This window comes from Pristis pectinata, chromosome 14, assembly GCF_009764475.1.
Source record: "Pristis pectinata isolate sPriPec2 chromosome 14, sPriPec2.1.pri, whole genome shotgun sequence".
NCBI lineage: Eukaryota > Metazoa > Chordata > Chondrichthyes > Rhinopristiformes > Pristidae > Pristis > Pristis pectinata.
In genome coordinates, this window is record NC_067418.1 from 41205675 (window position 1) to 41218210 (window position 12536).

Sequence of the window (12536 nt, forward strand, 5' to 3'; positions counted from 1 at the left end):
ATTGAATGGGAGAGGCCAACCCTGCCTTCACTCAACAGTTATGCACATATTATCTAGTAACACTACCTGATCCATGAACAGGGAACAATCTTGGAGCTATCCTATGTACTGTGCAGAAGTTATTCAAAGCAACATTATAGGAATTTAACCTGAGTTCTTGTACATTGTTCAATTACATATTTCAATAAAGAGAATGAAATGGCATAGTGTTGTGATACAAACTCAGGTTGTAAATGATGTTCTTGCTCGCATGGACACCTACCATCCGTTCCACAATAATAATCTTTGGCCCCAGCTGCTTATTAATGGCAAAGATGTGAATCAATCTCAGAGCAAACACCATGAAATCCAGGCACAGTGTTGCGCGGCCGGCATCATATGTGACAGAGAGCATTCTGTAAGGGAAAGGACATGCCACTGGTTAGAAAAACAGATACATAAAGGCCTGCAGATCTGCAGGACCTGGCACATGATGTGTCTGCATGGGCCCACCACATAAATGCATTTTGAATCTGCCTGACATGGGAATTCTCCTGTACAGTTTTGCTAAAGTTCTGTATTCTCTGTTGAATATTGAGACTGTAGAACAGTGCACAACATACTTATTTGTGATTCTATGTAGTTGTGAGAAGAATTCAAACAACCATTCAACTTCAAGTTAACTGGTGATCCACCAAGAACTTGTGAATCAGAACAAATCATGACAAATTTATATAGAATTTACAACACAAGGAGGCCACTCAGCCAAACATGCCCATCTTAGCCAAAACTGCTGTCCATTAAACAGCACCCAGCTATGTGGTCTTGTGGGTTGCAGCTCTTCATGTGCTTAACCAGGTACCTTTTAAGTGTGATGAGTGTTCCTGCCTCCACTGCATTTCAGGCAGTGAGTTCTGGACCCAACGCCTCAACTAGGATTCTTCAGCCTAGTCAACCTCCTCAATTTTCCCCTCTGGTTACCTCCTTCCTGTAATGTGGCGTCCAGAACTATAATACAGTTAACTATGACCTAACTGGTGCTTTATACAGTATGACCTCCTTGTTCTTGTCTTCTATGCATCAGTAAACAAAAAGTTATAGAGTAGCAAGGTTTGAGATGAGCAAATAAAAATCTTGATAGAGTAGGGAAAAATCTCAACGACGGAGAGACTAAGAAAAGCAGAATGTTAAATGTGGGAGATTCATATTATAACTGATGCAGCTCGACACAACTAAGAGCCCAAGTGCTCAAATTGTCAGCAAATAATATCTCCAGGGATTCATGGAAAGAGGGCTACATGTTACTGGAGGGAAAATATCATGGGGATGGAAGTTTCCTTGGCACTTGTTCACAACAACAAGTGAATTGACTGCTCATTTTATATGTCATCCAATTTAGTTTTCTATTGCTGTGGATTAAGCTTCGAGGGCTCCTCCCAGTTTCCTCTCATTCTCATATTTTCATATTATTTCCTCATACTTCCATAGGACATTCAGCCCAGAGTCCTTGCCAACTCACTGAACAATCCAAATCCCACCCCCCTCCCCCCCCACACCCATTTTCCTTTAACCTATTCTCTCAATCAACTCCTCACCCACTCAGATGAAGGGTAATTTACAGTGGACAATTAACTTACCAACTACACACCTTTGAGATATGGGAGAAAACTGGAGCACCTCGGGGAACTTGACGCAGTTGCATGGAGAACATGCAACTCTGTACAAAAACCATTGGAGGTCACGATCGAACCCAGGTCATAAGGAAAAACAGAGTCTAACAAATGGTCACAATTGACTTTAACATTTGTAGAGGAATACAGCAGATAGCTGTATAATAACCGATTGCCAGTATAACATCAAGGAGGTGGGACCAATTAGAAAGAGATATTTCCTATCATTGGGAAAATGAATGCAGGGTCTCAACCCAAATCGTTAACAATTCCTCTCCCCCCACAGATGCTGCTCAACCCACTGAGTTTCTCCAGCAGTTTGTTTTTTGCTCCAAATTCCAGCATCTGCAGTCTCTTGTGTCTGCAAGCATCTTGCAGCTTTCAAAATGCAACATTAATGTGTCTTGCTATACTGGCTTTGGTTACAGAGTTGACTATTATCCAAAGTATGCTGTGACAGACTGAACAAGCATAAAGAAGTTCATGAAGCTGCTACAAGAATCCAAACAGAAAGAGTTTGGAAAGAAGGAAACAACAGTTTATCTTCCTGCTGCATTCTGGATATGAATAGACACCAAGGGATGCACAAGTAAACTAGAGAACACTGATAGTCAAAGTGGAAGGCCAGAGCTCTCTGGAGTTGGGCTGCAGAGCAGATTAGGACCCTGCGATTGAGATAAGAGGCACAAGATACAAGACGTGGGTGACTTAGAAGTGTGACCTATAACCAATTTTGAACAATTTTTAAAATAGTTCCTAGAGTGGGTTTATGCAATTAAATGCAAGTTAATTATAATTAACAGAAGGACTGTAAGGGGGAATCCTGAGGAAGCACAAATAGAGTTGAATAGAGGTCATTTAGTCTTGGACTTTTCTGACTCAAATCAATTGGTCGCTTTCCCCAAATCCTTTCAGATTTCTGTTAAAACTGCTGTGTATCCTGATTCTCTCTGGAGTGGAATGCAGCAAGAGGTTTGAGATCATTATTGAACAGGACAAAGAGTACAAGGATACTTCAGGGACACCAGTACTGACCTGCATGTTACTGCCACTATGAACAATACCAGGGCCACCATGTCACACTTGTTCCATGAATCCTCCGCATAGAGCTTAAATTTCTTCACTATGTTAGTGTTTCCTTCAGTGAAAAAACTCTGGGGAGGGGACAGAAAGCAGTTAGTTATAAGAAGCAGGATGCTGTGATCACATTGGTTACATTTAAACTCTGGGCATTCATTTAAAGTGCATGTACGGGGTAGGTGGTGCATAAAAGATTCAACCTAGAGTAGTTTATGGTACATCAGTCAACTGGTTTGAAAACAATAACAAATCATGAGAAAATTAAAAGGATGTGTATTGGGTAGAGGTTCTGCATGTATAATTGAGGTGCTGGAATGGCCCATCTGCCCCACACTTTATATGCTTTGTGAGCTTTTAAACTTCATCCACCATTAAAATCGAGTGGCTGGCTCCATCTCATGGCCGTTGTGGGTACAGCAGCTGGATTTTGCGGGATTAGATGCGGCGATTGACTGAACTCACCAACATTCCATCACTTCTCCAATGCAAGCAAAACAAACAACAATAGCACGATGTGTAATTCAGCGTGGAGTTCAATTCCATTTTTTTAATGACATAGAATGAGGCTATTCAGCCCATCGAGTCTGTGCCGGCTCACAGAACAATACCATTTCTCCCCCTAATTGCTCCTGGAACCTATTCTCACATATCCGTTAACTCTCCCCAGATCCTCCCAATCACCTAAAAACAATCATAATTTACAGCGGTCAATTAACCTACCGATCCACATGTCCTGGTGATTTTTGGAGGAAACTGGAGCACCCATAACAAGTTCACGCTATCACAGGGAGAAACAAAGGACTGCAGATGCTGGAATCTAGATGAAAAACACGATGATGCTGGAGGGACTCAGCAGGCCAGGCAGCATCCGTGGAAAAAAGCAGGCGGTCAACGTTTTTCGGGTCAGGACCCTTCTTCAGGACTGGGGTATCACAGGGAGAATGTGCAAACTCCACACAGACAGCGCTGGAGGTTAGGATTGAACCCAGGTTGCTGGAGCTGTGTGGCAGCTGCTCGACTAGTTGTGCCACCCGGGACCATTTACAGTGGATTTTATTCACTATATTAGTTACTTGGGAACTTTCACATTGTGCGTAAAGTCGCATATTAAAATTATATTTATTTCTAAGTTTCTTAGCTAGTGTTTGATCTTTGCCTAGATTTTGTTGACACCAGAAATGCATATTAAAACTACGAGTGAGCTAGTATAGTAGTTTCAATAAGTCCCCAGGGTTCCATTCTCGAGAACTGTTCATAACCCGAACTGTTCGTAAGTTGGAAATGAACAAAAGACAGCGTGTGGGAGAGGATCACAGAGACAGCCGTGACGGGAGAATGAGCAGGCGCGGAGAGAGTGGCCGCCAGCCTGCTTCACTGACTCAGCGAGCGAGCCTGCTCAGTGCTCCCAGCCCTGCTTGCCTCGACCCAGCTCCCGATCGTTGCGGCTCAGGGCGACAGCACGCAGAAATGCCCTGTTCCCACCTGGCAGAGGGTGCCTGCAGCAGCTGGCAAATCCATCCTGACGGTCTCCCAGACATTCATTTGTATGTATGGGGCATCCATAGGTCAGGCATTAGTGACCCGAGCAGGGCCTTTATGGTGGAGGAGATGGTGCGGTGGAACAGAGATGGTGAATAAGCAGATTTGGTGGCATTAATGTAATGAGTTAATTGGTACAGTCAGCTCTGCAAGTTAAAGATTCCGTTTACACGGTATCAGTTTGCTTTGCTCTGAACACTTAGTTAGAGACTAACTGGTTCCAGCAGCCTGCCAGCCAACACATGCTTATGTTTTCACTGGTGAAAATTGCCAGTTTTATTCTACATAGAGCTAAATTAGGGGCACCTGCACTTTTGGGCCTGTGCCCACTAAACTCTCTATTGAGACTTGCCACACTTTTTAAACTTATAGGTTCTCTGCAGATGGAGATGTCTCTCACACCATCAGGCTGGCACAGATGGGATCTGGAGGTGAATCCCTGCCTCATACAGTCACCACCATGAACCTCAACTGCATAACTTAACGGCATCTGCTGCTCAAAATATGTTTATTTGCAGAGAATGCAGTGTGGAGTTCTGCTTTTAGTAGAGGGTAATAACTCCCAAACTCTGCCCTTTCTTTTTAGCATTCACAGCCCTACACGTGCCTGGGCAGGCACAGTAGTGTAGCGGTTAGCGTAACGCTATTACAGTGCCAGCGACCCGGGTTCAATTCCGGCCGCTGTCCATAAGGAGTTTGTACATTCTCCCCGTGTCTGTGTGGGTTTCCTCCGGGTGCTCCGGTTTCCTCCCACATTCCAAAGACGTACAGGTTAGGAAGTTGTGGGCGTGCTATGTTGGCGCCGGAAGCGTGGCGACACTTGCGAGCTGCCCCCAGAACACTCTACGCAAGAGATGCATTTCACTGTGTGTTTCGATGTACATATGACTAATAAAGATACCTTATCTTATCTCTTATATTACCACACCAAGTGATCTTCAGCCACGTGTTCCCCCCTCCCCCACCATATCTGCCTTTTTTCTCCATCCCACAGCTATATGGCAATGCAATTAAAATATATCTGCTCTCCTCACCTGTCTGAGCTCCTCCAGGGCCAAGGTGAAAACCCAGAAGTAGAGCGTTATCTCTGCCATAGAAGGACCGATAGGAGGTGGAGGCTGGAAGTCCACCAGCAAAACATATGCGAAAAGGGACAGAAATGCAAAGTACAGTATCACATTCCCCAGGAACACAGTTACAGGAGCACCCCAGAATTTCTTCCATCTTCGTATGATAAATTCCCAGTGTTGGTTTCCTTGGCAAAGTCTTTTTCCATCTTTCTCACTGCTGTCAAGCGATAAAATAACAAGTTGTTACATTTTAAACATGAATCAGGACGACTTTCAGGACTTACTTGGTATTCCCAAGAGACATTAGTCCACGAGGGAATTTTTATACCTCCTGCAACAATGAATCAGTCACCCTTTACCTATAAAGCATAATCATTGTCTAACTGCCACGGTAGCATAGTGGTTAGCATAATGCTTTACAGCGCCAGCGACCCGGGTTCAAATCCGGCCGCTGTCTGTAAGGAGTTTGTACGTTCTCCCCGTGACTGCGTGGGTTTCCTCCGGGTGCTCCGGTTTCCTCCCACATTCCAAAGACGTACAGGATAGGAAGTTATGGGCGTGCTATGTTGGCGCCGGAAGCGTGGCGACACTTGCGGGCTGCCCCCCCAAAATCACTACGCAAAAGATGTATTTCACTGTGTGTTTCGATGTACATGTGACTAATAAAGATCTTATCTTATCGTTAACCTACCTGAACTGGTCTTGTCTTATCACAGATACTCCCTTTGTCCTAACCATTCCTCCCGCCACCTTCTCCGCGCAACTTAACATTACCTTTCTCTTCTCCCTTTACAACCTGAAACATTAACTGTTTCCCTTTCCACAGATGCAGCCTGCCCCACTGAGTGTTTCCAGCATTTTTTGGTTTTATTTCAGATTTCCAGCATCTGCAGTATTTTTGATTTCCATTTATGTTCCTTGGGAATAGTTAGAAAGATCTCCAGTGCACTTGTGGCAATGTTATGGGAGTGCAATTGGAACAGCTCTGATTGAATTTAAGAGCAGGGAGGTTACACTGCCACTGTACAGGGTACTGGTGACGCTGCACCTGGAGTACTGCGGGCAGTTCTGGACTCCTTACTTGAGGAAAGATAGACTGGCTTTGGAGGCGGTGCAGAGGAGGTTCACCAGGTTGATTCCAGAGATGAGGTGGTTAGCCTGTGAGGAGAGATTGAGTCACCTGGGACTATCTTCACTGGAATTCATAAGAATGAAAGGGGATCTTATAGAAACGTATAACATTACGAAAGGAGTAGCTAAGATAGAGGCAGGAAGGTTGTTTCCACTAGTAGGTGAGACTAGAACTAGGGGACATAGCCTCAAGATTCGGGGGAATAGATTTAGGATGGAGGTGAGGAGAAACTGCTTTTCCCAGACAGTAGTGAATCTGTGGAATTCTCTGCCCAGGGAAGCAGTAGAGGCTACCTCATTAAATATATTTAAGACACAGTTGGATAGATTTTTGCATAGTAGGGGAATTAAGGGTTAAGGGGAAAAGGCAGGTGGGTGGAGCTGAGTCAGTGATCAGATCAGCCATGATCTTGTTGAATGGCAGAGCAGGCTCCACAAGCCAGATGGCCCACTCCTGCTCCTATTTCTTATTTTCTTATAGTGAGGTTAGTCTACAGCTATAGAATGATATTGAGTTACTCCCATGGACTTACACTGATCCTAACTTTTCACCATGTAAATAAGATCCGGATCTATCCTTTCTTGGCTCAAATGGATGACCTCACACACAACATGTTATCTTGACCCAGTCATCCATTTCAACCCTCCATAAATTACAAATCATTCAAAACTCTCCTGCCCAGATTTTAACTCACAACAAGCCCTGCTCTGCCAGTTGCCATTTACTCACTAATCTTCACCATCTCAATTTTAAATTTCTTGCCATAGTATGTCTCTTTCTCACTCCCGACCGATTCTACCTCTTGCTTCAGCTCGCCTATCACTGGAACCCTCCTTACCACCTTGGGATTTGACAGTTCCCAGCCAGTCACCCACTTTCAACCCATCTTCAGTTGTGGGCTTTTGCCCATCCCTTCTTTTAATCATTCCAACATTGGCATTCATGCTACCAGCTGTCTAGGTCTTATACTCTGGAATCTCATAAATGAATCACTTACCTCTCTATTTCCCTCTTCTCCTTTCAGATGGTCCTCAAATCCTACAAATTGACCAAGCTTTTTGTTATCTGACATAACATCTTCCTGTACTGTATTACGATCAAATCTGGTTTGATACCACTCCCGTTACCTTGAGACACATTTTACTACATTAAAACTGGATTATAAATCCATGTTGTTGTTGTTCTGCAAGGATGTAACATAATTAATTTGATAGATAATTATCCTGGTAGGTTTAACTTTTGCCTTGCACAGTAAACATTAGCCATCTTAGTCCATTACTGATATCTTTTGCACCATTGGAATCTATATTTGTTTCACCCTGTCCCACTCTTAACATTTTTTGCTCTACAAACGTTTTAGATGGGCAAACCTGTTTGCCTCGTCTTGGAGCAGTAAAGCCTTTTCCATGTCAAAACTGTTCTGTTCTCTCAGCTGGTCAGATTCCTCTGTGGAGGTGTGGTCATGTGCACTGCAGGGAAACAAAAAGGGTTATATGGTCATTTGTCTCATTGCTATTTGTGGGATCTTGCTGATCAGACATTAGCTGTTCCACTTACATGGTGACTATTTCAAAATTACTTCCCTTGAGGTGACAAGCTCTGGGGCGTCCAGAGGTCATGAAAGGCACACTGTTAATTTCTTCTATAAAGAGATCAAGTTTTGGGCTAGCATTATAATCAAAGAGGTTTCACTGAAGCTACGAACAGGATAATGGGAGGGCATGCAATGGAAATTCTTTAAGAAATTCTCTCGCACGGCGTGGGGTTCCCTCAGTACTTGCTAGCAGTGGTTACAGTCAGGCTCATCAGTTTACGTTGCCACCTGGCGTAAGAAGAGTGAATTGCATAGGCCAATTTATGCACTGTGAGCACCCAGAAACAGCAACGTGATAGAAACCTGATAACTCATTCTATCCCAAGGTACTATGGCTGACTCTGTTATTCCCCTTTCCAATAGTACCACACAAACCTTTACAGCCACTGGAGCAATGCTTCTGTTTAACGTCACATCCAAGAGGCAGCACCCCCAACACTGCAGCTCCCCTTCAGTGCTGCACCAGAAGGTCAGCCTGGATCTTCGTTCTCATGTACTTAGAGTGGGACTCGTACCCAGAAATGAGGCATGAGAGCTACCGCGGCTAAAGGTGTAAGAGATACTAATACACAAGACTTTCATCACCAGAAATCCACATCTAAGCTATTGTCATTATTGTGCCACAGTTTCAGTGGTGACTTCTTTGTTTACATGGTGTCAGCTTTCACCTTTGAGTCAGAAATCAGGGTGGGATATGAAAGTCAAGAGAAGCAGTAGAGGCTACCTCATTAAATATATTTAAGACACAGTTAGGTAGATTTTGGGCTGTTTTAGATAGATTTGTCTTAGATAGATTTTCGGCAGTTTGGGCTATCTTGAAAGATCCCACAACAGCATGAAGAGAAACTCATTAAGTTCTTCAGGACAAACATTCCACCCTCAACCAGACTGCCTAAAAGTAGACAAATTATATCACTACTTGAGCAAAACTACTACAGTACATTATTTGCCTAAGCAAGAGTAATTTATAATGCAAGACATCCTGGCTGAATGAGAAGAACTGTAAATTAAAAGACAATAGTTTTAGAAAGTCTGCTCACTAATTTCTTACCTGAAGGTAATAAGGTTTGTAAATATTAGAGGAGGGCAACAGAATCCTGACAGCAACTTCCAGAATGGAGTATCAGTCGACATATCGCCCCACCAGATTTTAGTCAATAGAGCCTAATATGAGGAATTGAAAATTGGTTAGTTGCTATAATGAGCAGCTTTATGCCCACTTTGGGGCAGAGAAAAAAAAAATCTATGGCTGTGGTCTCCTTAAGCCTTGACATTGGCGCTGCAGCTTGAGAGCAATGACTTTGTCGAGAAGCTGAAAAGGGTACAGGAAACGTGGGCTGAGTCTGCACGTTCTTGTCGGTTCTATGTGGGAAGATGATATCGCCAATGAGGAGAAGCACCTCATGGAGTCCAAAAGCAGAATCCAGTGGAATTTGGAGGACACTACAGGGGTCAGGAGTTGAACAAAATAAGTGTCGAGATCGAAGGACGAGGATGCAGAGGGCCAGACAAGGGAGGAGATGAGGATGGTGTGACCTGCCACAACAAATGCTGGATGGAGGAGCAGCAGGAAGGATGATGCACCTTGGCTCAGTGAAAGTTGTTGCAAATGCACTGTGCTTGTGTGAAGCACATTTTATAGGGTGAAGGGATGGTGGTACAAACTGATTACTGCAAAAAGAAGCAACCCAACACAATCTTAATAACTGCTAGTTGTTTTGCTGGAGATGGCAGATTTATTTTGTCAATGTTATTCAGTATAAAAGAAATATTGAAACATCTCAGGTCAATACCTGAACCCCATCATGTGCAAAGAAAGATTTGGCATCTGCTTCAGTAGCTAGCTGCAGGCAGGTGGTCTTGCTCCAGTACTTGGTCTTACGAATCAGTAAGTAAAAGGCTCTGTCTTCACTGTTGGCGTAACACTCACTAAACAGGTCTGCAATCAGAAAACAACACACCATTTCAGGATGCTGCATTTACAAACAGACAGCCATCTCTTTGGTGTGATTTGACAAAAGGTAGAAATTCATCTTGTACTGCCTCTACCTTCCTCAGAAGGCTAAAGAAATTTGGCACGTCCCCTTTGACACTCACCAATTTTTATCGATGCATCACAGAAAGCATCCTATCTGGATGTATCATGGCTTGGTATGGCAACTGCTCTGCCCGGGACCGCTAGAAACTGCAGAGAGTTGTGGACACAGCCCAGCGTGTCATGGAAACCAGCCTCCCCTCCATGGACTATGTCTATACCTCTCGCTGCCTTGGTGAAGCAGCCAGCATAATCTAAGACCTGACCCACCTGGGTCATCCTCTCTTCTCCCATCAGGCAGAAGATACAGGAGCCTGAGGGCACATACCATCATGTTCAAGGACAGCTTCTATCCCACAGTGATAAGACTACTGAATGATTCCCTTATACGAAGAGATGGACTCTTGACCTCACAATCGACCTTGTTTGACCTTGCACCTTATTGTCTACCTGCAATGCACCTTCCTGTAGCTGTGACACTTTACTCTGTATTCTGTTATTGTTTTTACCCTGTACTACCTCAATGCACTGTGTAATGAATTGATCTGTACAAATGGTATGCAAGACAGATTTTTCCACTGTATCTTGGTACAAATGACAATAATAAACCAATACCAATACTGTATGCTTTAAAAGCATGTTATATGCATTGAACTCCACTTCCAAAGTTTGGTTCCATTGAATTTAAACTCTTGAAGAAAGCTCAGTATGTAAACTTTGCTCAATCATGAATACTCTGAGAGGCGGGTTTTGTGATGTTTAGAAATGTACAATAGAGAACAGTGTGGAAGAGATATATCCAGTAAATGACTTCAAATTAAATTGCAGGATTAGAACAGTGGGCTGGATCATGGGCTCAAACTAACAAACCATAACTTTAGGGCAGCCATTAGGAAATGGTCCTTGAGAGGTAAAGGAAATGGTCTCCCAAACAGAGCATAGGAGGTGAAAACCATTTAAGAACCAATTGACAAGCTGAGGAAAGAAAGGCCATTTGGCTCTTTAAGTATCTTGTGATCAGCACCATGATAAGTGGTGGTGCTGGAAAAGGCATTTCTCAGGTCCTCCTCTGCAGTTGAGCTCACTGTACCTATCGCCAGCTGATCGTACTTCGCCCCCTTCATGCTCCGGGCGGTCTCTGCGTCCGACTCCAGCCGAGCCATTTCTTTCAAAATCTTGCACGCTGCCAGTGCTGCAGGCACGGCTTCTGGGCCCTGAAAAGCAAAGATTGGGTGGGAATGGAAATACATTATTTGCATGATTACTGAGGGAAACACTGGGCCATAGACCGAACCTGTTCATTCAAAGGTTACCTCATTACACATCGCACAAATTAAATCAGAAATGCGACATGCTAAAAAAAACACCCACAACTTGCACTTAGGTAGCATCTGTAACATAACAAGGAGGAAATCAGTCAATATGATCAAAAAGCCTGGGATTGGGAGGACAATTTGGAAATTGGACACTTGGTAAAGGATTTTTTAGGGGGATTCGGTGAAACAAAATGAAGCAGCTTAGGGAGCTTATTATTCCAAAATGGGCAATGGCTGAAGACGCTGTAATTACAGATAGAGTCATATCAGAGTGATAAACATAGTGGCCACTATCCAGAAAGAACAACTTCAAATCTCATGCCAGCTGCAGAATTTAGTTTCAGTTCAATACAATCTGGAATTAAAAGTTAGGTTAGCATCGGTAGCAGGAAGCACAACATATCTGAGAGGGAAATCTATTCATATGCATCTCCTGACGCACCCATATGGTTGAGTCTTAATGGCCTAGTAGGCCACTCAGTCAGGAGGCAATTGGAGATGAACAGGAAATGCCAACCTTGCTGGTGTTGTCCACATCCCATGAACAAATAAAGAGTGATCTGGGATGTAGGAATTGAGGCAGTTGGTAGTGTAGCACAATGAATCCATAGGGGAATTACAATTGTAGGATGAGGAACCAGTACAGGTCAATGAGAGTGGGAGAATTCATCTGGAATAGAATGTGGGCTTGAAGATAAGTTGCTGCTGTCTAAATTGGGCACATTATTATCACACCAGAGACTAATAATTGGATGCTGCCCTGTCATAACTGTGATAACATTACTTTAAATTCCCATTTCCAAACTGTTGTGGAACTCTGAATGAATGTTTCCCATTATCATAAAAAGAACTAAAACAGTGTAAAGTTCTCACAGTAGCATTCAGAGAGATTCACAGAATCAGAGGCATGTTTGTATTCAGAATTTTGCTGGAGACACTTTTTTGTTATCAATTTTATTTTTATTCTTATTACTAGCCAAATCTTTTTGGTTGAATTCCAAGATTCACTTTTGTTTTCCCAATAGAGTTAAAAAGAAAACATGGCGCTATCTGACATTCCCTCGTGTTCCAGCATTGAAAGGTTATCTCTTCGAGGAGGAATCTAGAACCGGGGCATAGAT

The 12536-nt window shown here is 43.3% G+C and overlaps 1 protein-coding gene across 1 annotated transcript in view; it reads right to left on the reverse strand.

The window, feature by feature from the left end:
* trpm5 (transient receptor potential cation channel, subfamily M, member 5) overlaps nt 1-12536 on the reverse strand; it is a 78580-nt gene that overhangs the window by 17529 nt on the left and 48515 nt on the right. The window contains exons 13-19 of the mRNA XM_052029017.1: nt 11190-11313; nt 9858-10003; nt 9116-9228; nt 7841-7939; nt 5303-5555; nt 2685-2803; nt 263-395 (exon numbers count right to left, since the gene is read on the reverse strand). Coding sequence (XP_051884977.1) covers nt 263-395; nt 2685-2803; nt 5303-5555; nt 7841-7939; nt 9116-9228; nt 9858-10003; nt 11190-11313 — 987 coding nt within the window. The remainder of the gene's footprint in view (nt 1-262; nt 396-2684; nt 2804-5302; nt 5556-7840; nt 7940-9115; nt 9229-9857; nt 10004-11189; nt 11314-12536) is intronic.